The 23,378-nt window shown below is 40.0% G+C and overlaps 2 protein-coding genes and 1 non-coding gene across 5 annotated transcripts; 2 read left to right on the forward strand and 1 right to left on the reverse strand.

Moving 5' to 3' along the window:
• Positions 1-4,793: 4,793 nt before the first annotated feature.
• On the forward strand, positions 4,794-15,932 carry LOC130703391 (probable G-protein coupled receptor CG31760). The gene is made up of 15 exons (XM_057524889.2): positions 4,794-4,995; positions 6,948-7,087; positions 7,446-7,656; positions 9,316-9,581; positions 9,684-9,967; positions 10,086-10,233; positions 10,316-10,430; positions 10,506-10,638; positions 11,670-11,823; positions 11,989-12,098; positions 12,278-12,492; positions 13,281-13,419; positions 13,494-13,599; positions 13,731-13,973; positions 14,992-15,932. The coding sequence occupies exons 2-15, from the start codon at positions 7,004-7,006 to the stop codon at positions 15,412-15,414; spliced, it is 2,631 nt and encodes an 876-aa protein (XP_057380872.1). The 5' UTR covers positions 4,794-4,995; positions 6,948-7,003; the 3' UTR covers positions 15,415-15,932.
• Positions 8,780-8,852, forward strand: Trnaf-gaa (transfer RNA phenylalanine (anticodon GAA)). Its single transcript has one exon. It is a non-coding gene; the product is annotated as a tRNA-Phe (tRNA).
• LOC130703385 (uncharacterized) lies at positions 15,763-21,976 on the reverse strand. Of its 3 annotated transcripts, none has more exons than XM_057524881.2 (6): positions 21,542-21,976; positions 19,043-19,236; positions 18,299-18,437; positions 17,107-17,254; positions 16,613-16,711; positions 15,763-16,522 (listed from the first exon to the last, which is right to left on the reverse strand). In XM_057524881.2, the coding sequence occupies exons 1-6, from the start codon at positions 21,598-21,600 to the stop codon at positions 16,463-16,465; spliced, it is 699 nt and encodes a 232-aa protein (XP_057380864.1). In that variant the 5' UTR covers positions 21,601-21,976; the 3' UTR covers positions 15,763-16,462. The 3 variants fall into 3 exon arrangements, with proteins under 3 accessions (XP_057380864.1, XP_057380865.1, XP_057380866.1); XM_057524882.2 differs by lacking the exon at positions 21,542-21,976 and adding an exon at positions 19,841-19,992; XM_057524883.1 differs by lacking the exons at positions 18,299-18,437; positions 19,043-19,236; positions 21,542-21,976 and adding an exon at positions 17,517-18,194.
• Between the last annotated feature and the right edge of the window lie 1,402 nt (positions 21,977-23,378).

The raw sequence follows: 23,378 nt of genomic DNA on the forward strand, positions 1-23,378 counted from the left end.
ATCAGTAAATCAGCGTCCCCTTCACGTTCATGTCCTTGTGTGCAGCGGGAGATTCTTAGCTGAATAGACGATGATTAAAAAAAAAAAAAAAAAAAAAAGAGACTGACGTATCCGATGACGAGGGACCGGGCTGCCTAAAATTACTTACAAACTGAAAGAAATAAATAAAAACAAGTACAGGCGGTCATCTGATTCTTGCGAAACAAGGCACTTCAGTTTACACGTAGTTCTACATATGTATAGGCCTGTTTAACGAAATGTTTCTCTCGCTGCGTATATATACGCAGAGTATTTGTTTTATCTTTTATTCAGAGGCACTCCAAAGTGCTGTCTGTAATGCAATAAGACAATACATGAAAAGTACTGTGTACATACCTGTGCCCTATTATATGTATACACAGCAAGTATATAGGCTGGTCCGAAAACAACAACAAAAAAAAGAAAGGGAAACAGAAATGAGAGGCAAAGTCCGTGACCTTTGGCTAATGCGGGATGCTCTTCGTGTCGTTCAACTCGCTTTAACTCCTACTTTTTATTTATTATTTTTTTGTGTACTCTTTTGTTTCGTTGACTGGAGACGTGGGATTGCCGAATGAGGGCGCAGCACTGACGAGCAAAAGTAGAAACTTTTCCTTTCGTTTCTCCTTCCGTGACAGCCGAAAGAAACAAAACGAAACTCTTTTTGGTTTAAATGGAAGTTATTTGGTAAAAAGACCGGCTAACCATAAAATATGGCAAAGTCTTGTATTCGTTGTCGTCCTAATCGCTTCACATAAATCTGAAGAAAAAAAAACATGTGACTCTGTTCCAACTGTCAAAAAAAAACAAAAAACAGTTGGTCTAGAAAACGGGTAGAACTTTTTTTTTAATTCAAAAACTGCTTTGTATTTAAGATATCCATTTCCCCTTTTTTTCTAAGATACGAGAGCTCTCCATTTCCTACGGAAAGTTTAGTAATGTACGAACAGTTGACTTGCTTGCACGACGTTGATAACCTAAAAAAAAAATAAGAGGTTCGTTCAACCTACGCTATGCCCGGTCGATTCTCTTTTTTTTTTTCTTCGTGCAACTCCATCGTCCCTAATTCAATTGAGAAGCATGTAAAGTAGCAGACAAGTTGCTCACTCGCAGCATCAAAAAGGTCGTAGAGTACAACCAATCTGATCTAAATCATCCCCATCATGAAGTTGTATGTACACACGCCGCTCCTTGTTTTTCTGATATCCTATTGTAAATCTAAAATGAAGTATGTCGTTTATTGTATCGAGCTTATAGAGATCAGGTTTCGTCTACCAAAAATCGCTGCTCGAATGCAGAGAAATCTGATGTTGGCAAGGCGTTCGAGTCCGACACGCTGACGCATCGTTTCCTCGACGAACGCGCATTTTTAAAAAACCGGGGGCTCCTCTTCACATCAATCTATATGTATATTTGTGTGTGTGTGTGTGTGTGTGCGAGTCCAGTCCAAGTATAGGATCTGATGGTCATGTTACACGGCCGGATGTAACATCCATCACATTTCCCTTTTTTTTAAAAAGAGATTTTTATATACCAGCCTGTGAATCCGCATAGATTGATACACTCGCATACAGTAGCACAGCCAATAAGGATTCGTATATATATATGTGTGTGTAAGTTCAATATGTAAACAAAAAATCGATTGGATTTCTAAAAAAAAAAAAAAAAAATCTTTTCTTGCTTTTGATGAAATCCCAATGGCCAAACGATGTGGGGATTTGAGAAACGTATATATAGATGTGTGTCTACTCGATTTTGCATAATATATGTATTGTGGCGCTGTGCGAGAAAATAAGGAGAAGGCGGTTTATAGACGTTTCTCGTTTCTATGCATTTCAAACGAAAGAGCAACAATCCCTCCCCTATTTCGTTCATTTTGACGCTCGTTCAGCAATGCTGCGTTTGACTGTTTTCGTTATAAAAACGTATTAGAAATTTAAAGAGAAAAATGTGATCAAAGTTATGTCTACAGGACGGCAAAACGTGCGCAGAGATTGGATGCAAAGGACACGTCGTTCCCAGAGTTCCTCATTGGCTTTTTTCCGCTTGTACTACCCACGTAGAATTCTCTACTGCATGACTAAATAAAAATACAAGGGAATAAAAATGAACAGCGTTTTGCTCATTAAAATAAACTGGGCCGTCATCAACGCACAGGTATACACAAATGCCTCAGCTTTGTGCAGACTATCACAATGACTTCAACATGTTTCAATTTTCAAACAAGCACCAACGATGTCTTTGATGCACGACTGTCGCCATTTTGAAAGTACACAACGTCCCGACACAAGTGGCATCTCTTTCGAAACTTAATTCTATGACATTTTTCCACAAATGACGCAATATGCTCGTCTTGTTTTCATGACGTGCGTGTGTGTCAAGAGGTTCGTTGCTATATATCAACTTCCGTACATTGAGCTGCTGAATGAGAAAAGGAACGAGGAAAAAAAAAGGCCAAAAATAAAATGGGGGGCGTAAAAGAACTGCCGGGATTGTCGAGACGCTCCGTTTCCTCGTTGAAAATCTTTCGCTAACTCGCAGATTTCCTTTCAGCTTTTGCCCTTTTTTTTTTTCCAACCCTCCCTCCTTTGGATCACAGTTCTATTCTATGTACTATATAGTATAAACATAAATATAGCCAGATTTCATCTGTGTTTTTGCTCTTGTACTATATACAGTCTTATTGCATTATATCCTTTTTAAGTATAGTCCTAACCTCTCCTCTTTTTTGCGCCATTTCTTTTGGGACGTGTTCCAAGAAGGTCTTCCTCTGTATATATCGATAGCGTCTACCGCGAAATACATGGCACGCTTGGAAGTTTCGGATTGAAACAACAAAACAACGAAAAAGCTTAAATAAATAACAGTTAGCGTGAATGATTGTAATGAAAAACAAAGACGCACACACCCCGTACGACAGTTTTGAATGGCTTGTGACTGGTGAACGAAATGACCTATTACGTAAGACCGTTTCTTTCAATTCATTTCATCCTCTGTCTATATCTTACTCTTGGCAAACACGAATCCAATAGTATTTATTTATATTTTATATATTTTTTTTCCATTTCGATTATAGACTTGTGTAAATACGGGTGTTTCCTTTTTTATTTCGCAGAGGGACACTGGACGTAACACACAACCGATCGATTGCACAGTTCTCGTTCGCTCTCTCTACATGTCCCATTTTCTTTTACTCTTTGTTACCCCCAACCCATTTCCGCTTCATATATTCTCCATACAAAATTTGCTCTTGCGTTGTGTTGTCGAATCCTATAGATCCTCGTCGTCCGGCCTTTGCCCAGCTGCGCGCGCTGAATTTTTATGTATATAAGAACTCGTGTCTATTTTGTATAGACTACGGCATTATACATGCACGCGTTCGCTGTCCACCTCTTTCTCTGATCTACGTGTGGATGTAAACGTATATACCGGGGCCGTCTATATAGCTTTAAATATAAGTGTCAATTGAAGACGGACGGAGGAAAGAACTATGTGCTGGTTAAACGGTTTCAGACATTTCAACTGGCAGTAGATGCGAAAAAGAGAGCCAAATGACCATTAGTGATGATTAGGGGTGTCTGTTAGCCATAAGCTATCACGTATGATGACCACGCCTCATCGCCGGTTATATAGCGTTGCATCATCGTGTTCGTCTAGATATGCACACACGGACCGCGTTGATGCTCTGATCAATATGAACAAAAAAAAAACAGGGAGGAGATCTTTGTATTTCGTCCTCACGTTACAGCGCTAATAGAACTAATAGGCTTCGCACTCGTTACGTGCTGCTCTATATAGATCCCCCCCCCCCCCAAAAAAAAAAAAATATATATATTAGTGTTTTTTTGTTTTAATGCACATGTAGTGTGTGTGGAAAAGGAGCGCTTACTCAAGGGAATATAATGTTACAATTTTGTATATAGTTGAACGTTGTAGATGCATAAAGGCGTACATGTGTACCTATATAGCGGGCAATCATCTAAGTTTCTGGGTCTATATACCTATACAATAAAACCAAGTTGTAATCGCATTGCGCGATGGCATATGGACCTTTTCGTACATGTGGAAATGACGGTACCCAAATTGGATCCATGTTACTACACGGGACATATAGAAAGAAATGATGAAAAAAAAAAAATCAAACAAGAAAAAACAACCTTTGGCTTCCATTTGTTTATGCAAGGGCGTGTAACAGTCACGGCAGGGGTCACGTCCCCTTTTTTTTCCCATATACAGTACATATACAGTATACATATATGCATGCATATAGATATCGCATTCATACAGAGTGTACGTCAAAAGACGTGCGATGAAAGAATGAATGTTTGGTCGATGAAAATGTTGATGACACAAGTCATCTATAACGTCCATACACTTGGAATATGAAAATCATATTCAACATTGCGTCTTTCATCTCGGCAATGTTTTTAAACGTAGCTATACGTAGAGGTACAGCATTCAAACATACAAGACTTTTTGCCTAGATTTATTTATTGAAAAGTCGGGCTGCGTGAGCATAGGTTGATCAGTGGTAGTTGAGCGGGATGATGAGGGCGCATGCCCCGTTCATTTATTCCCGCTCTCTTGGCAAAAGATGAGGTGGAATCCACTGTATCCTGTACCAGCGGTGGGTGGCGTGAGAAAGGGGGGGGGGGATATCATCGACGAGTGGCCCAAGAAGGAAGAGAGGAAAAAAGAACAGAAAAAAAAAAGAGGACCTCGATTATCGTTGTCCCAGCAGTTGGTGTACGGCAGCCCGTCTGTCTGGGTAGCCCAGCAGCCAGTGCCTTCGGTTTTTTTTTTTGGGTGCGTGAGTGTGTGTGTTTGTGCGTCGGTTCTATATACCAAACCCCAACGTATTTAGATGATCCACGCTGGCTATTGTTACGCGTAACAACGCCATACGTTTTCTGTACGCGTTTTATAGACTTTGAATTTGAAAGAAAGGGGCGAAAGAAACGAAGTATTACGTCAAAGGTTAGTGCATTTTATAACAGTTTAACTCGCCTATGTTTTTCCTATGTGATTCAATGTGTGTGTGTGTGTTTGTCTATTTCCGTAAGTCGCGGAAGAACGCGTGTTTAGATAACGCCGAATAACGTCAACATTTAGACAAAGTTGCAGATGTCCTGTTTACGCAACGAACGAAATCATGTTGTTTAAGGTTATCCGGTTTAGCCATTTTCTCTTTCTTTTTTTTTTTTGCGTTAACTTTTGCTTATTTTTTTTTTTTTTTTTTGAAAGGGAAAAAAAAAGGAGAGTTGGTGGGAATTAAAGGATTTGTAGAAAATCCGGATATGAAAGCTCGATCGACTTTTCCTCTCTTTTTTATTATTATTATTATTTTTTCCCTTTTTTTTGACTGTTTGGATAGTCCCAGCCATTCAATATATCGACTGTGATTGGTTCTCCTGATGGATCATTCTCTATATAACCGTCTCTCCCTCTCACACACTGAAAATAAAAAAAAAAAAAGGAAAGAAAGAAAGAGCTCAAGGAATAAAGAAAAATGGCTTTTTTCGTGGGTACAAGCTATTATCAGATTTGTTTAATACTCGACGGAACAAATATCGTTGACACGGAAAAAAGGAAATGTTCTGCAGCTCAAATTAGTATTCCATCCGTACATACATTTTTAGCGAAGGAAATCTTGTGTAACACAGATAGACGTTACTCTGCATAGAGACAGTTTCCTTGCGCACATTCGAAATGTATACAACGTACATTTCAACTTGGATGTGTTCACTCGTTTTATATGCTGTGTAGATGGTTGACAAAAGACGCAGCAGAAACGAGAAAGAGTGTGTTACAAGGAACACACACACACTTGTCTCCTCCCATATTCTCTCGTTCGCTTTCGTTCGTGTGTGGCTTAATCAATAATCGATTCGCCTCACTTTCGATCCGTTTGAAGGCGAAAATAAAGAGGGGAAAACGGAGATGTGCACTATCTTCAATCCGACTGATGCTCGCTCATGTATCAACATCCAAAGGCGAACACACATACACACACCGGGGCTTCTATAGCACACCAGAAGCCATTAACCTGCCAGTGTGTTTGCTCTCAAGTCGATCATCTTAAAGCGATTTGCATAGATGCTCGCATTTTGCCAAATCACGTTAACTGAACAAAGATTGGCCCGTGGATGTGTACGTGGGAGCCAAGTCTTTTGATCATCGCTCTTGTAATAACTGATTGATCATAGAGGTAAATAATATCAGACTGTGTGTATGTGTGTGTGTACTATGTGATGATGACTATTTCAATTTTAACATTGGCTGGGCTAATGATCGTTTTAATGGACGCTGTGTGCGTCATGTAATGGAGAGGATGATAGCCGAAGTGTCGTAACAAAATATATATAAAAAGAAAACGAGAGAAGAACGTGATGGATTGTGTAAGGATGGGGAGTTGATATTTGTTTAATAATGACGACGGACTCATCATCGCCCGTATAAATCACCTCGCTCCATCGTTTTGATTCTATACAAAAAAAAAAAAATAAGAGTGTTGGCATAAAAAGAAAACCCATCAGCGCCAAAGCGGAAAGAGATCCTGATTTATTTCCCCCCCCCCCCTTTTTTCCCACTCTCTTTTATATAGTCGTCCAGATTTGTGGGCGTTTCTTCTCGGTTCTAAAGGAAAATATGAATGAAAAAAAATAATAAGGTTTTCTATTGTGTTTGGGATTTGGCGAAATTAATTAGAAATGGACTGATGAATCGTGAAAAAAAGCGGTTCACGCAAGGCATCGTTTCTGCAATCATGTATTGCACGCATCAATGTTAAATTAAAAGACGGAGATTTAAAGGAAACTGCTAAATCTTATTCCATTTATAAACGGCATGTTTTTAAAATGATTTGTTTTAATTCAAGTAAATTGTAAAGAAAATGGCAAATTGAGATCTCTTTTGTGTGTGTGATACAGGTGGAGAGAGAAAACTATTTTTACTCACCTGAAGACTCTAAGCGCTGACAGACGCCATGTCTTGCTGGCCATTGTTGTGCTTCCTGTCAACGGCTTTGCGGCTCCTGATGGCTGATCCGCTATCGACGTCCCACCATAACGTACGTCTAATCCATTCCACTTTGGGCTGTTTTACTTTGCCTTTTTTTTTTAAACATTTCAGATTTGTTTCAAAATCTTCTTTTTTTTTTATGTGTGCTGTTATGTCTTATAAATGAAACGTGGTCACGTGTCGCCGTTAAGTCTCCCCCTTTTTTTCTTCTCTTCCTTATCCGGCCAATAAAAAAGGCAAAAGCCATTTGGCTCCTGAATCCTATTTCGTTTTGGGTCGTTACACACTCAGTTCCAAACGACCAAACGGAGAGAGACAATAACTATAATAATAATAGTCCTACAGGTTTTGTTGTTTTTTTTAAATACCATTATTCGATATTTGTTTTCTTTTTTCTGATTTTTAAGGGAATTGGAGGCAATAATAGAACGGGGCAACTGGACGATCTGCTGGGCGATATTGGTGACGTCACGACGGGCAATCTCGGCTCGTTGTGCATTTCGCAGCAGGTGCGCTCCGTGCCCGTCCCCGTCCGAGTCGACGGATTCGAATCGGCCCGTCAAAAGGCCGACATGCTGGCCCGTCTCCTCCAAGATCTCGGCCAGCTCGACAATCAAGGTTTGTTTACTTTCTTTTCATACTCTCGGCTTTTGATGGTCCATTATGTGACGGTATTTTTAGAGTACAGAATGATTGCGCTGTTTATACGACATCCCCACAGACGCAATTGGCTTTTATTACTATATACTTATCAAATTGATTTGAAATGATTAGGGAAAAAAGAAAAAAGGAGGCCAAACTTTTTTCGATGTTATTAAATTTACCAGCTAAGAAAGCGACTTTTTTTTTTCAAGTAGAAGACCCGGCTCTACCACTTCATTTCCCTTTCTATGCGAACGGGTATTTATTTTATTTTTTTTTATGATAACACATTTTCTCTCCTCCCCTCCCTTTTTAAAAATATGTATTTATGTCATTTCCTACTAGGAACTAAAGATTATTTGTTTTTCATTTCTGAAGAAAATTGGCAAGAATGCCTTGAAAAGCCTGTGGGTCCACTTCTACATGCATACATTACTTGCGTAAAACTAGATGCAAAAGTATTTAAACATAGTTTGGGTGGGGATCAAATGAGTGTTACTATGGCAACGAGTGACTTCTATGATCCTGTTAAGAGCCTTTTTTTTCAAGAAATATTTGTAGACCCTTTTATGGGAGATCAAAAGGCCGTTCTGCAGCTATCGTCTCTGGCGCTTTGTTTTCAGGGTCAATTCTCTTACGGGCGATTTATTTAATCGTTTCAGCGTAGGGCCGATCGATAAATCCCCAAAGGAAGCCTTTGCCTTTCGTTGCGTGTGCTATTGTTTTGTTTCTTTACGTCATCCCCTTCATCCTTATATAAGGTGAAAACAATACAATGGTTCTAGTATTCGTAAAATCAGCCAGGATTTTCCCCTAACAAAATCAACAGCTTTTATTAACGAATGAGTGTAAATTTTAGACAGGAAACCTTGGCATTTTCCGATTTATGTAACAGCGAGAAAAAAACCTTGAAAATGCAATTTGAAAGCGAAATATGTAGCCCGCGTTTAAAAAAGCTTTCTTTTTACTTTGTTGCTCCAGTGCCATATTGATCGCGCGAGATTGTGTCCTGTTGAAATAATACTCGATCGTTCCCTAAAGTTAGTTGGAAATGCTTTTATAGAGAGTTGATATTAATTAAAAACTAATCCTTAACATAGCCGAAATAGCTCAGTTGGGAGAGCGTTAGACTGAAGATCTAAAGGTCCCTGGTTCGATCCCGGGTTTCGGCAAATGTTTTTTCCGTCTTTTTTGCTTAAAAGTTGTTTTTCTTACCTTACTTTCGCTTTTGTGACGTCACACTTTTTCCCCTCATGCACTTTTCTGCAAACCTAACGTCATCGGATACGGTACACTTTTTGCCCGTTTTTTTGCTATCCACGTCAAACGGGAAACCGGTTGGCTCCATATTTCAGGGTATTTTTTGTTGTTTAGTGAAAAAGTCCAAAGGTGATTTGGGAATGACGTCTATGTTGGACTCGATTTAATTAACGAATGTTGGTGAAGGTCATTCTCCCACGTTCCGGCCTTATTTTGTTTTAAATTAAAATGTAGGTCATTGATAAGCCACCGTTCGATTTGCTAAGCTTACCCTATTATGGAATGCGAAGAAAAATGTCGCAACGCATTAGCGTCCACATTATTTGCATTCTAGCTGTTGTTTGGCTAATTGCGCATTTTTCCCCCGTCATGCAGAATTGCTCAAGTTGCTGATTACGAGCGCCGTGCGGAGCGAGCGGACAATCGAAACCTCACGTATTGTCACATTCACTAAGCCAACGGCACTTGCATCATTGGCTTCATCATCGCCATCAAACGGATTCGTTCGCGACCAAGGCAATATTGTCAATCTCCTCTTTATGGCCCATGCGGCTCGTCCAGCTTCTCCTTACGCCGACCCGTCCGTCAAAGTCGATTACATCCAGCAGCCAGCATCCATCAACGCTTCCATTCAACAACAGGTCCGTGTTTGCCCGTTCTAATATATATATCTCGTGTCACACAACAAGTCCATACAAACACACTGAAATAAGGCTCGTTCATCACTTAAAATACACTTACAGTCGACCACGCTGCCTAAGGCGACGTCCATCAATTCAGGCAGCCCGTTGCCGGGCAACACGGCGTTGAACGATCTTCCGTGGTTCGACGATCCTTTCCGTTCAACTCCGCAGGCGGCGAAAGGTTTTCTCACCAACTGGAACAAGTTCATGATCAACTCTTCGAATGTCACCTTTCTTGGGTGGTGGACCTTTCCGTATTACCAGTGTTCCAGTCGACGCTGGTTGCTCACGTACACCATTCCGGTCACCAGCGTTTCTTCCACGTCTTCCACAGCTGCCGACCGGTTTGAAAAACAAAAGAAAACTTGAAACGTTTTCTTTTTTTTCATTTTCCAATTCGTTTCCTGGATTTCTCAAATCAAATTTCTTTCTTTCCCTTTTTTTGAAAATATTTTTGGAAAGGTTGGATGGATTGCTTACGGTAGACGTGTCCGTTTCGTCGATGGATATCAACCAATGCGGCGACGGGCCGTCGTCTGTTGAGGCAACAGCTGATCAGCAAACCGTTACGCATTTCAGTGGCACCCATAAATGTCACGAGACGAGCACCGTATGATTCATGCAATTCCTTAATTTCGTTTATGTGTGTGTCTATATAAATAATATTACCTAAACAATTGGTGAATATCTAGTGCCGATTCGAGAGAGGTTACGGATGGATACGAGGTGGTTACACATGCACCTGCCTGCCAGGATATTATTCGCCATTTTTGAAAAATGCCACTTTCAACGGATCCCACGTCGAATGTAAAATTTTCCTAATTTGAATATCTATTTTCCAAATGATAAACTAATCGATTCAATACTTACTTGCGCTCATAGTGGCCTTTAGGAATAAATTGACATTCAACAGCCCAGTGTACGATCAATTGTACCGATGCCTTCCGTGCTCCGCCGGGTGCGACGTCTGCGTCGATGACTCGCCATGTTTGGCGCCTTACGACTGGCCCTTTAGGTTTGTATCTTTATTGACATGTAAAAAGAAAGGGGAATTAAAAAAGAAGTGGAGGTCGCGTGCGATCAAAGTTGATGTTTACACCTTTGCTTAATGAGACTAGATGAGGAAAAGGGCCTATCACGAATGAATAAGGCAGTCCATATTGTACAGCATTTGATAGCCCATCTCGTTTACGACATTGATTCCATTAAAAATACGCATTAAAATTTTCACTGGCGTGTGTGAAACGTGTTTTCGTTCTTCCATCAAGAACACGAGGAGGACGTGATGATCACGTCGTAAACCTCTAAATGAAAAATGTCTTTATTTACCAGTTTGTTTGTCATTGGCGCGTGTGCTGTAATACGACCAGGTGCAGCTAATGACTTTGACACGCTCGTTAGAGGTTAAGATTCCAAATATGCGTGTTGGCTGCGTGCGGGAATGGACGCACCCTCGCCAATAAGTCCGAAAAAGAAAGATGAGGAAACTCGTTTCCCTTCTTCTTCAGCTGACGGGAGAAAACAATCAGTTACACAAGAGAAATGAACAGTTGTGTCAAGTTTTGTGGCTATATTATGAGTACGTGAGTCGAGTCACGCACACCATCCACAATGGCGATATGTGCCATCATTCGATGGCGTACGTGATTTTTACAGGTTTTAGCCCTTGCGTTTTTCTTCTCATTTTCTCCTTGTTCGTCCGTAGCGGTCGAAAGAACATCCCTAGATGAAAATAGAGGGGGATACCTTTTGAGCTGGCTCTCTTCGTTGTCGGTGCACGTAAAAAGAGAGACGGAACATTTTCTGTTTATCCATTTTTAGACAATCTTTGAGTTATTCACGAAAAACTTGAATACATATCGCGTACTAGCAGTCTAGAGATTCTGCACATTCAGAAGAGAGAGAAAAAAAAAAACTCGTTAGTCTACTTGTTTGACATACGTACGTGTGGGTCGTCACTGGAAAACAAGTTTCTTCCGCATTGAAACTTCGTTTCTTTTTGTGTGGCAACAGAATTAATGTTTCATTTTTGTTTTTCGATAACAGGATTGCATTGTTGGTCATTTCCATGTCATGGGTTTTGATATCCATCGGTTTAATGGGCGCCGTTTATAAATATCGACGCCTCAAAGTCTTCAAGGTGGCCAGTCCTACATTTCTCTGTGTCACACTGCTCGGCTGCGCCACGATGTACGCAGAGGTAAAAATGATTCAACATTCCGATAATAAAGTAGAGAGAGAGAGAGGACCCCCTTCTCTCTTGTGCTACAATTCATCCAACTCATACATCTTGTTGAGATTGTTCTTTTCCAATGGAACCCATCCATCTCTTTTAATATCTCCCCCTGTTTTCTTTTTCTTCCAGATGGCAGCCATTTTTCCTGAACTGAACACGCCAGCGTGCGTTGCCACCAAGTGGACTCGTCATATGGGATTTTGCATCACTTTCAGTTCCCTCTTGATGAAAACATGGAGGTACGTTAACATATACTCTCTAGATTTGTTCAATTTGATACGCACAGTATATCATTAGTACACATGTAGAAATTTAGGTCGACTCTCTCTCTCGCCCACCGTTGTTTCTGTTTACACACCATCAGTTACCATTTTCACAATTTCAATTATTTCCTGGGCGAATATTTTCCTTTTTCCAGGGTATCTCTCACATATCGAGTGAAATCTGCACACAAATTGAAATTGACCGATCAACAATTACTTCAATGGATGGTGCCCATCATGCTCGTCGCTACCGTCTACCTGGGCGCTTGGACGGCCAGCGACCCGCCCACCGGCGAATTTATTCTCACCGGGCCCACCATGAAGTTCACTCAGTGCACCTACAACTGGTGGGACCACAGTCTCGCCATCGGTATTCCATTTTTTTTTCGTTTACTAAGAATAGCCACGTTTTCTTTTTGTTTTGTTCTTTTCATCTTTGTAAGTGAGAAAAAAAAAAAGAGTTTGCATGCCATCTTGCAATTTCGTATGAAAGAAAATTGCGATCATTAAGGCGGTGCACACCAGTCGTGCAGAGATGTAGATAAGGAAAAAACCGTTAGGTCGCTATGCGGGCGAATGCTATCAACATTCTTTATTTTACTTAATGAAACTTGCCATTCTGATTAAAGAACATTATCAAGCGTATCAAACTGCACCAGATTCTATGTTTAGCATTTATCGTAAGTGCATTTCTTACCAATTTGTAAGCGACTGAAGGTTTGGGTCGTCGTCACCCCTAACCCATCGAAAAAATGTTATATGTAGAACAACGAACCATTGCCGGGCTTCCCGCCAACTTCAGTGAAGAAAGCGTGTTGCTACAAGAAACGAAAGAGTGCGAAGTTTACTTAAAAATCAAGTTTTAGGCTAAGCAGAAAAAAGCAAAGCGTGTTGCGGTTTTTTTTCGTTCGTGCCTCATTCCGGCATTTGCGCCACGTGTGCCATCGCATTGTGTCTATTAAATTTCCATTTGTCATGTTCTTGAAATTCTTAATTTGAAACTCGAATTTCTAATGAAAGCACAGTTCAATCTTAGTGCAATGGCGTTCGATTTGTGACGGTTTTATTGCAAAAAAAAAAGAAGATAGTAACAAGAAATCACAAGAATAGAACAGCCATAATTGAACAATTAATCATATTTAAATGGAAATATTTCAGGCGAAGTCTTTTTCCTCATGTGGGGCATCCACGTCTGCTACTCCGTCAGACACGCCGAGACGTACTTTAACGAGACCAAACACATCTCCTGGGCCGTCTACAACATTGCCGTCACCAACATCATCTTTGCTTCCTTCCAGTGAGAAAAAACATCAAATCAAAATATCTTTGAATCTTGAATGTCTATCCACTATTTCTGAATGGAAAACATAGTTTGCTGTTGTTGCCAAATGTCGGACCAGACATGAAATATCTACTGGGTTTCGTTCGCACGCAGATGAGCACGACGGTGACCATCGCCTTGGTGTTTGGTCCAAAGGTCTTTATTTATTTTTATTTCCTATCGATACTGTTACGTTACAAAACAACTTTAGAAAACATCTTCAATGTCGTTGAATAATTCCTTGCAATAATGATAATAATTCCGAAATTGTGGCCCTGAAATGTCAGTTTTATCTGGTGGCGGTTGGGAGGGGAGATGAACACGATGCAAGGACCAAAGCACGTGGTGTGACGGCTTCCTTCTCGTTGAACGGACTCAGCTTGGCCGGCGGCATGGGCGGAAGTTGTGCTGGAGCGAGCGGCGGAGTCCTCGTTGGTGGCGGTATGACGGAAAACCTGGAGAACAGTGGCAATCCGCCAGAACCCGACGATCAACCCGTAGACCTCTACCGCGAAAACGAGGAACTAAAAGTAAAAAACTCCCCCACCTTTTTTAAAATGTAAAACAAATCAGCCCTCACAGATAAAAGAAAAAACAAAAGACACAGCTAAGAAAAGCACAGCAACAAAAGCTATTTCCATATACAGTGTCGTAGGACAATTTTTTTTTTCTTTAAGGAAAGAACAGTTTAAAAAAAAAAAGAGGTCCATAATGGTCGGACTGGAACAAGGCGATCCGGTTTCCACGTTTGGTAGTTAAGGAGTCGAGGCAAAAATCGCGAGCAGTTCGTAAACATGAGGCAAAAACCGTTTTTGCGTGAACACATGCAGTACGTATGTGTAACAACGAGAACAATATGAACCAATCTATTCAAAAAGCGGGTGGGAGAATGCTTCTATTCTTAAAAACAACAAAAAAAGGAACAAGGTTTTTCACGCTCGATTTTCAAATGTGAAAATGGGCGTTACCAGAACACCAGAAAAAGAAAAAAAACCCTCAATTGTTTGACAAATTTAGCATTTTCTTATTGTGTCACATTGTTGTTTTTATGCTTCTTCTTTTCCAAAACAAAAACGTTTCATTTTGTTTGTATTATTCAGGCTGAGATATCCAAACTGCTGACTGTCTAACACACAAAATTTAAGAGAAAAAAAAAGGCCCAAATTAGAATAAAAAATAGAGACACACGGTATAGCCATTTGTTCTATTCGCAGTTCGGCACATTATTTGCGTTTCGTATGTGAATGCGTATTTTCTTTTCTTTTTTTTTTTCTAATTTTCTCAATAAGTCGCTACCTCATACCTTTAAAAAAATGTGTGTCAAACACATTGCAAAAAAAAAAAACTTGGGTTTTTTCGTTCCCCTTCAATCGACCTTCACTTGTTTGGTTGACTCCAATTGTGCGTGTCGTGCGTCTTTTTTATTTATTTATTTTTAAAACCAACTCTTTAAGTGTCGTAAACCATTTTCTTTAAAAAACGATGTAGTTCTGCTTAATTCGGTTGTATTTTTAACTTTCCAATTTTTTCGATTGAATTTTTGCAAAGGAACAATTACAAAAACTGGCCGGTCACATGGAATTCATGAAAATCGTCCACATGGGCGTGAACAACCCACACCTGAAACCGAAACCTGGCGGTTACTTCAGTCACGGCAATGTGGCAACGACGGCCGCAGCGGCGGCCGTGGTTTCCGTCGCGGCCGCCACCTCCGTAGCGACGGCCACCGGCCCTGGATCGACCAGTCCATCGACGACGGGCGAATCGAGTCTCTTGCAAAAACGGGGAGCTTCGCTGCTCGAGCCGGCCGTTGTGCATTTCAACTACGAGTCGGACGTGCTGCTCAGTCGGAAGAGCTCGTCGCGTCAAATTCAGCCCAGCTCGCTGGGCGTCGTCGTCGACGATGCCAACGTCCTCGACGATTCGCCCACCGCCGAGCTTTTACCCAATTCGGGCCCGTCAAAACTCTGACTAGTCGTCAATAGTGAGGAGGTTTGGCTATGAAAATGACGACGTCATTGGGGCTTCTCTCAATGTTTTATTATTTCGTGTAATCGTGCGTCACTTGTTACGGGGCATCGGATACATCTGCGATGATTTGCGAGTAGCCAAAGACACATGTCCTCCTCACTATTGACTCGTTATCAAAATCGTTCCATTTGCGCTGACTTGTAAATAATAGAAAACGTCGTTTATGTTTACGTTCTCTTTTTTTCCGATTTTAATGACTAGGATTTCAAATGTCGGTCTTCTCTTATCCATTTCTGTCGCACACGTACACACTTGTAGATGTTTAAGAAAAAAGAAAAGGAAATCATATTTTGAAGGCGATTTTTGTTGTTTGATTTCACGCATGTACACGCACATTTATATTAAAGAAAAAAAAATCGGGAGAAGATAAATGGAGGGGAAAACGGGACTGTACAATATTCATTGACATTACATACAAATACATACAAGATCGGGAAATATACATTAAAAAATCGTAAAAATTCTTCCATTTTTTTGTGGCGTCTTTTCTTTCTGGTTAAAAAAAAAACACTTTTGAGAGCGTGAAATTGACAGGAGGGATGTCGCATAGAACATTGTTCATTTCTTTTTTTTTTTTTGCTTGGAGAAAAAAAATAAACATTTGAAGAAAAAAATAATAATTGTCGGACATGGCATTTACAAAAAAAAATATTCGTCAAATGATTTCGCCTTTCTCCATTTTCTCTATCTGCTTTTGTTTCTTTTTATGTACAAGTTGTATACATTCAGGTAACGTTTTTCTCTTTTTCTTAAAAATTGTGGGCTATGATTTCTTTTTAATGTTCTGTCGTAATACTCTTTTTCTTTCATATTTCGAATTTTGTCTTCTCTTTTCATTTAAAAAAAAAACGGAAAAATTTGGCGCGCGCGCGAAGTTTAAAATCGCAACGTTTAAAATTTTTGTTTTAGAGGTAAAAATTATTTAAAAAAAAAAAAGATAACGGTTCGGGACCGTTCCAGAAGCTCCGGGAGTAAAAAAAAAAATGTTTCAATAGACATACATCTGCTTCAGTTGATCCCTTAGATGTTGTGGCATAACATAAACATCCTGTAGATAAGAATGTAATCATGTCACATGCTTTCACATAGAAATTTAAAAAATAGAGATAGGGATAGAGAATGAGCACTGATGACATACCTTGTGTTGCTCCTGTCCCCGTAGTCGAAGAATCACGCTACGAATCGTCTTACGCCAAAGGCTCGGCTTGTGTCCGAAATCGATTGCACTCCAGGCTTCCTATTATTTTTTTTTTTTTTATTGAAAATAACATAATTAGAATTAAACTATCGCCATTTTAATTATTCAAAGATATAAATATTATAGAAAAAGATAGAAAGAAAAACCTTGGCCCAAATTTCAAAAAATAAAAAGACGGCTTATCTTGGCACTTTATCGGTCAGAGAGCATAATCCAAAAAGAGCAAATAAAACACCTCATCTAACTCCTAACGTGACATTGTGGTCATTTTTGAGCATTGCAAATAAGACTATCGTATTGGAACGCGCGCAAGGCCATCGTTAAAATAAAAAAGAAACACAAGAATTCCAAAAAGAAAAAGTTAACTTTTAGAAACAGGAAAGGAAGCAGAGATCAAAAATGTCAAAAAAAAAAAAAAAGAAATAAAATCTTACCTGGACTTCCTTGTTGAATTGGGCGATAGAGGCAGCGCTTCCGGGATCACCACTATGAGGACAAGCCGAACAGTCTGAAGATGGCGACGTAGACGCCACTTCCGCGTCAGGTGTCGATAAAGCACTAGACTGTCTCTTACGTAACTTACTAAACAAGACACACACACAGGAAAAAGACACAAAAAGAAGTTACAACATGTCATTTACCATCAAATCGATCTATCACTTAGACCCTGACAAAATACATTTACAAATAAACTGGCTTAACCGAGGAAGTAACGCGAGAAACACAATCGATTCAGCCACGCCATTTTTAATTTTGTTTTGGCCTTTTCTTTTTTTTTTTTTCAAGGTTTCTTTTCTTTAAAAATCATAAATAAAAACAAAGTGGTAATTCAAGATAAAAACACCTGTAATTCTCGATAGACAAGTGCCATTGATGCTGCACGTGACACCTAACGAGCGATTCTAAACGCATGAGTTCTCTGCGAAAAGTGCTAGTGCTCGTAGCAGATGATGAAAGCGATGAGGAAGAAGAAGAGGATTCGACAGTCGGTGATATATCTTCTTCTTCTTCTTCCTCGTTGCCGGGCCCTGCTTCTTCCAGCATCGTGGCCACTTGTTCACAACAGTCGAAGGCCACTCTCTTTGCCGTCTTTGATGGACTCATGTCAAGTTTGTTAGAATTTAAAAGGCCGGCTCGATTTGCAACGTTCAAATGTGAAAGTCAGCGATAATGGCGGATAAGAAAATTGTCTTAAACGACCACCAATCGTACGGTGATTGGGACGAATGTGTCGATCGGCGATAAGCAGCAACGCTCATTACGTGAATTCGCAAACGAAGGGAAAAAAACAAAGACAATGGCAGATGAATGTGCAAATGTGTAGCAATCGTTTTCTAAGTGAAATTGAGCAAACAAAAGACTGAACAACTCGAGACGCTGACTGACCACCGACTATTGAGCGTCTTTGTCTCTTCTCATCCCTTTTTATTAATAAAACCTCTGCTCATTAGTGTCATAATTTCGCGGAAAAATGCGTCTCTTCTTTTCAATTGCAGCTGCTACACTCTGACGGCGACTAAGTTTTGGCGCCCAAAATAATGCAATGAATAATAGCAAACAGAAATAGATCATATGTCAGAGAGGGCAGCAGGTGGCGGCAGCAAAAAAAAAATGACTCATCCTTACCTGATGTAGACTGTAATGAGGATGATGGCAACAGCGGCGACAAACATGGCGCCAAATACGGCGATAATATCGACGACAGTTTGCGCGGGATTTCCCGGTGGTTGGCCAGGAGGAACTGAAGATTCGATCGTTTCGCTTTCTAAATGGAGACATAAGTTTTGTATGTTTTTGTTTTCTCCGTTTTATTTAGAAATTAGAAAAGTTCAAAAATGACGTTATTTTCGCAGACAATCGGTGGGGTGGCGCCAATGAATTGGCAGACGACAAAACCAAAATGTCGGAGGAAATTCACGTCACTTTGTGCAATATGGAAATTGTTTGATTCAATTGAGCAACGTAATAATGTGACAAGTGACAGGATGGTGCATTCTTAGCTGCATTTCCTCTTTGGTTGCTACATCACGTGAGTTTCAGTTTGGATTGGCATCTCGCCACGTTGAACATAAGGACCCTTTTTCTAGTTTTTTTTTTTTCATGACTTGATAAACTTTTAAAGTTTGACAACCCCTCGTGACTTGCGCGACAGCGATAATAGCTTTTCAAACTTTGTTCTCACAGATAATAGAATTTCATTTCCCCATTCTTTTTCTAGGCACAATAGTTTCCATGCTTATGTAACGTCAATTACATATTGATGTACCAGCTGTTAATTTATGTTTAAGTTTAGGTATAAACAGCGAACCAGAGATTGAGCCAGGAATTGCCCTGAATGTAAGCAACCAGGACTTTGATTTGGTGACTCACCTTCGAAAATCTCCTCGGTGAATCCTCCATAATCCAGGGACTGCCCCCCAGAGCCTCCAATCGTTCCATTGTGCTGATTGTGAGATGACAGGATGTAACTAAGCGCGTGAGCGCTAGGATGATGCCCGCCGATAACCCCGCTGCTGGCATCCACCGATCGTAGGAATGTCGCTATCGTCGTCGCTATGACTCCCCTGTGGTACGTAGGAAAAAAAAATAGAAAACAATCGATGATTTTTCGTTTGACTTGTGAAATCTTTCGTTTTATGTAGCGGCACGTCAAGGAAACAGTCATCTTTTTCAACAAACCCTATTCACCTGTTCCATTGTCTTTAACCGATTAATTCAATCCAAAACCAATGAGTCAAAGACCCCCTTTGCCGCTTTCCCAGACCAATTTTTTCCACCCCTAAAAACACTGAATTTTCTTTTTGAATCCACGTTTCTCGTGAATCATATAGCATCCATCTTACCTACGAGGAGAATGACCCTCATCATACACCTGACCTCAATTGACCTTCCGTTCTCTCTTTCCCCCCCTGTCTTGCAAGATTAGCAACAAACAAGTACACCCATCAGCGAGGGTGTACGAGACGGGGGTGGCAAACCAATATAACGAGAAGAAGAAAAAAAAAAAAAAAAAAAGAAAATCCTTGAAAGTGCGTAGGCTACAGCGACCGGGCCAATCAACCACCTTGTCCAGCGGCCACTGAAAAACAGGTAGTTGAATATCTCTCCCTTTTTTTTCTGTTTTGCTGTGTACCATCATTAACTTTCTTTTTCAAAAATTCTACTCACATGATGATAGATTCCTCGGAATATTAAACACCGAAGCCTCCCCCTTCTCACACAATTTCTTTTTGCCAGTGATCTCGGCGTGGGTGTCGGACTCGAGACACGCGAGAAAACTGTGCCCTCCCGTCACGTAACCAGAGCACGAAAAAAGACGGACAAAAAGTAGGGAAAAAACCATTAAATGAAAACACCTGATCACATGACGGTGGAAAAACAAAGAAGAAAAGAAATCTTATCTACCTAAAGGTAAGTCTGATTTTTTTTTATTTGTTTAGAAAAAAAAAAGTTTGAATCTCTATCTGGCTCGCATGTCACACACACGAATGAATTCGACAGGTTTTGATTAAGTTTTATTTATTTAGTATTTTTTCTATGTGACTTTGATAGGTTGCAACGGTGGGGAAAAAAACAAGGGTGTCATTGTACTTGTTTATCTATTACATTTATAACGATAGCTTAGTACTCACATACAGTGATGGGGGGTGTGTCAAATTAAAACCAAAATTTGTGAGAAAAAGGTGGGCGTTGTTGGCCGACTTGTCCAGTCGCATGGACCAAGTAGTGAGGGACCTTGAAGGTGAGCCTCAGGTGTAAGAAGAGGGCTATAGATTCTTCAATGTGCATGAAAATCTCTGCCTCGGGGACAATCTCTTTTCATTCTCTATTTAAGTTACCTTTTTTTCATTTTCAAGAGGGTGTGTTGAGAAACAGAGAGAGAGAGAGAAAGAGAAAAGATTTTGATACAGGGTCAACTAGAATGTCCTCAAAAAAGAAGGAATGAAAAATTGATTCGTCTCTTCTTCTTCTTCTTCTTCTTAAGAAAAAAAAAAAATGAATTCCCAAAGATAGGAAAGAACACACACGTTCGACCTCGGCGATTAAATGTCATAACTATATTGGAAACTTTTTATTATCTCCCTGAATAAGAAGACATTTACTCTTAAGCAAAAACGCAGTGTGCTATTCGCAAAACAAAAGAGAATTTAATGAAAAGGACACGTCCATAACTCTTTTGATTTGTTGTGTCGCTGTCTTATAGAGAGAGAGAGAGAGAGAAAAAAAGTGATGGATCTCCCACCTACGTATACGTACGACCTACATGCTAATGGTGACTGTCCATTTTGCAAAAAAAAAGAGGAGTCGGAAAAATCAAATAGAAAAAAATGCGTTCTCTTTTTGGAAAAGCAACGTCTTTTTGGCTAGCCAGAAACAATGAAAGCTGTAGTCCTGTGTGTGTGTGTTCTTTCCTTTATCTGGTAACGGGTTGGCATGAAACTCGGGAAAGAGACGAATGCGATGGCATCCAGTTTTCGCAGACGACAAACATCTCTCGAAGAGTTTCTTGTCTTTTTCGCCTCTCTGTTAGCTAAGAGAGTTTTTTTTTTTGTTCAGAGAAAGAGAGAGAGAGGGACTGAAAAAAATTCAAACTTTACCAACTGGAAAAAAAAGACTGTTAAGAGAAAGCGGTAGCGGATATATCGTGACTTGAACTTTTTTTCTTTTCACACGTTTCGAATTGTTTTTGTTTTTTTTTTTTGTCAAGAAAACTGCGAAAGAGAAAATTCCGCATATTCAATTGATCTAACGATATTAGATTTCGCACAGAATTTTTTTGTATCCATTTTCTGGTTGTGTGTGTGTGTGTGTTTTAAACAAGAGAAAAGAAGATGGAAGACGAATGGGAATAAGACCAAAAAAAAATACCTGGAAATGGAATGCTTGAAAATAGATCGCCGGCGTCTTGTCCGGCTTGGCGCTTCCATTCTGTGTCCTGATTAGACGTTTGATTTCGACAGCACTTTAGTTTTGTGTGTGTGTGTGTGACCTAATCAATGCAACAAGAGAAATCTTCCAATGTTTCGTTGTTCAAAACAAGAAGAAACATATGCACATGGCTGATATATGTTTCCCTTCTTTCTTTTTCAATTCAACGCGTTTTGATGTACCAATACGTCGATCTGATGCACCGTTAACACAATCCACTTTGCCAATCGTCACTTCACTTTAGCCAATCAATTGATTATAAAGCGATAACAAATTGATTGAAGGTTTGGCGTCCTTTTTTCTTTCGTTTCGATCGTGTGACGAATTTCAAGAACACTGGCCCAAACAGAAAGAGAGCGGTCTATGCGGTGGTCTGAATTCGACCAGCGTTAGACGGTAACTGAACAAGACACAGCTCAAACTCTCTCTCTGTATAGCCGGCCACACTGACAACAGAGTCCAGCAGTGAGAGCTTCATATATCCCCCTCACCCACCCGACCCTTCGTCTCCCTCACACACACGGCAACTTAACTAACATAATGAATTTTAGAAAGAAAAAAAAAACTAAGTAACGCATCAGTAACGTTCTAAAAAAGAATAACGTTACGTAGCGACGGAACAAAGGTAGATTTTTATAATTGAGATAGAAAAAAAAAAACGGAAGTCGCCATCATGCATTTATTATTGCATGTCCTTGTCGATGAGATTGACGACTGCCACACGCACAATAGTCGACATTTCTTTTTTTTTTTTTTTCTAATTTAAATATTTTTTTTTCTTCCTTGTTAGTTGCTGTCGTGTGACTGGAGCTCAAACGTTTGTTAACGCTGCGGCTCATCCTTTCGAAATGGCTCTATAGCAAATGACCAAGTCAAATGCTTGTTCGAGGTCGGTGATATTCGACACTGGACGTCAAGGTTCTTCCCATCTTCTTTTTTTTATTATTCTAGTTTCGGTTTTTTATTTTTATTTAAAAAGAAACACATTTGTTCGTTGAAGCTTGTAGGTCGCCGCTACATGTTTTTTTTTTTTAGATTTAATTTTTTAAAATTTATTTCCCTTTGAACAAAGACATTTTCTCTTAAAGTCTGTTGCCAGTATGCAGGGCTTTTTTGTTAAAGGAGGGCATCAGCCGTTTCTGACCTGAACCAGGAGCAACTAACGCCCGCAGGCTCTCCGGGCTAAAGATGTGGAGTTTTCTCTGTGTGTGTAAAGGAACATCACGTAGACCCGTGACAGCAGACGCAGAAGAGAGAAGATGGAGATGAAAATACAGGTAAAAAACAAAAAAAAAAAAAAAGAATTTAGAAAACACCTTTAGGGGGTGCACTTTGTTTTGGGTTTCCTACAATTTATTTTTTTGATTTTAAACTTAGGCAAATTGCGCACAGAGAGCGCGCACTACACAGGTAAAGTGCGCACAATGTACTACACACACGTCCGGTTGGAATCGGTTTTTTTTGTGTGTGTGTGTGTGTGTGTGTGCTATCGGAAACGTGGAATTCTTTTCCTGTTTGATTTGCATACGGATAAAGGATTTTTTAAAATTGTTGCGTCATTATTTTTACAGTGGGCTACTGACAAATGAGCATCGCGTTGCAGTGGGATTTATGCGCACACCTCCGAAAAATTCGTGCGGCCGAAAGCCTGGCGCGCGGGTCAGTTGTGTGTGGTCACACCTGACTCGATTGCGCAATCTACGGGCTATACCAGATACAGCCGATTCGTATTTTGTTGTTGATGCATTAGCAATGTTGGACTGTAGAAACCAAATTT

This window comes from Daphnia carinata, chromosome 10, assembly GCF_022539665.2.
Source record: "Daphnia carinata strain CSIRO-1 chromosome 10, CSIRO_AGI_Dcar_HiC_V3, whole genome shotgun sequence".
Taxonomy (NCBI): Eukaryota; Metazoa; Arthropoda; class Branchiopoda; order Diplostraca; family Daphniidae; genus Daphnia; species Daphnia carinata.

What these genes read in the sequence shown, in the direction of transcription:
- LOC130703391 (XM_057524889.2), top strand. Translation starts at nt 7,004, where the DNA reads ATGTCTTGCTGGCCATTGTTGTGCTTCCTGTCAACGGCTTTGCGGCTC. An exon ending in AATGTCACGAGACGAGCACC is followed by an intron (nt 10,234 to 10,315) that starts GTATGATTCATG and finishes GTGAATATCTAG; the next exon opens with TGCCGATTCGAGAGAGGTTA. An exon ending in ATCATCTTTGCTTCCTTCCA is followed by an intron (nt 13,420 to 13,493) that starts GTGAGAAAAAAC and finishes TGGAAAACATAG; the next exon opens with TTTGCTGTTGTTGCCAAATG.
- LOC130703385 (XM_057524881.2), bottom strand. Translation starts at nt 21,600, where the DNA reads ATGGAAGCGCCAAGCCGGACAAGACGCCGGCGATCTATTTTCAAGCAT. An exon ending in CACCGAGGAGATTTTCGAAG is followed by an intron (nt 18,438 to 19,042) that starts GTGAGTCACCAA and finishes GTCTCCATTTAG; the next exon opens with AAAGCGAAACGATCGAATCT. An exon ending in GGGGACAGGAGCAACACAAG is followed by an intron (nt 16,523 to 16,612) that starts GTATGTCATCAG and finishes TCTTATCTACAG; the next exon opens with GATGTTTATGTTATGCCACA.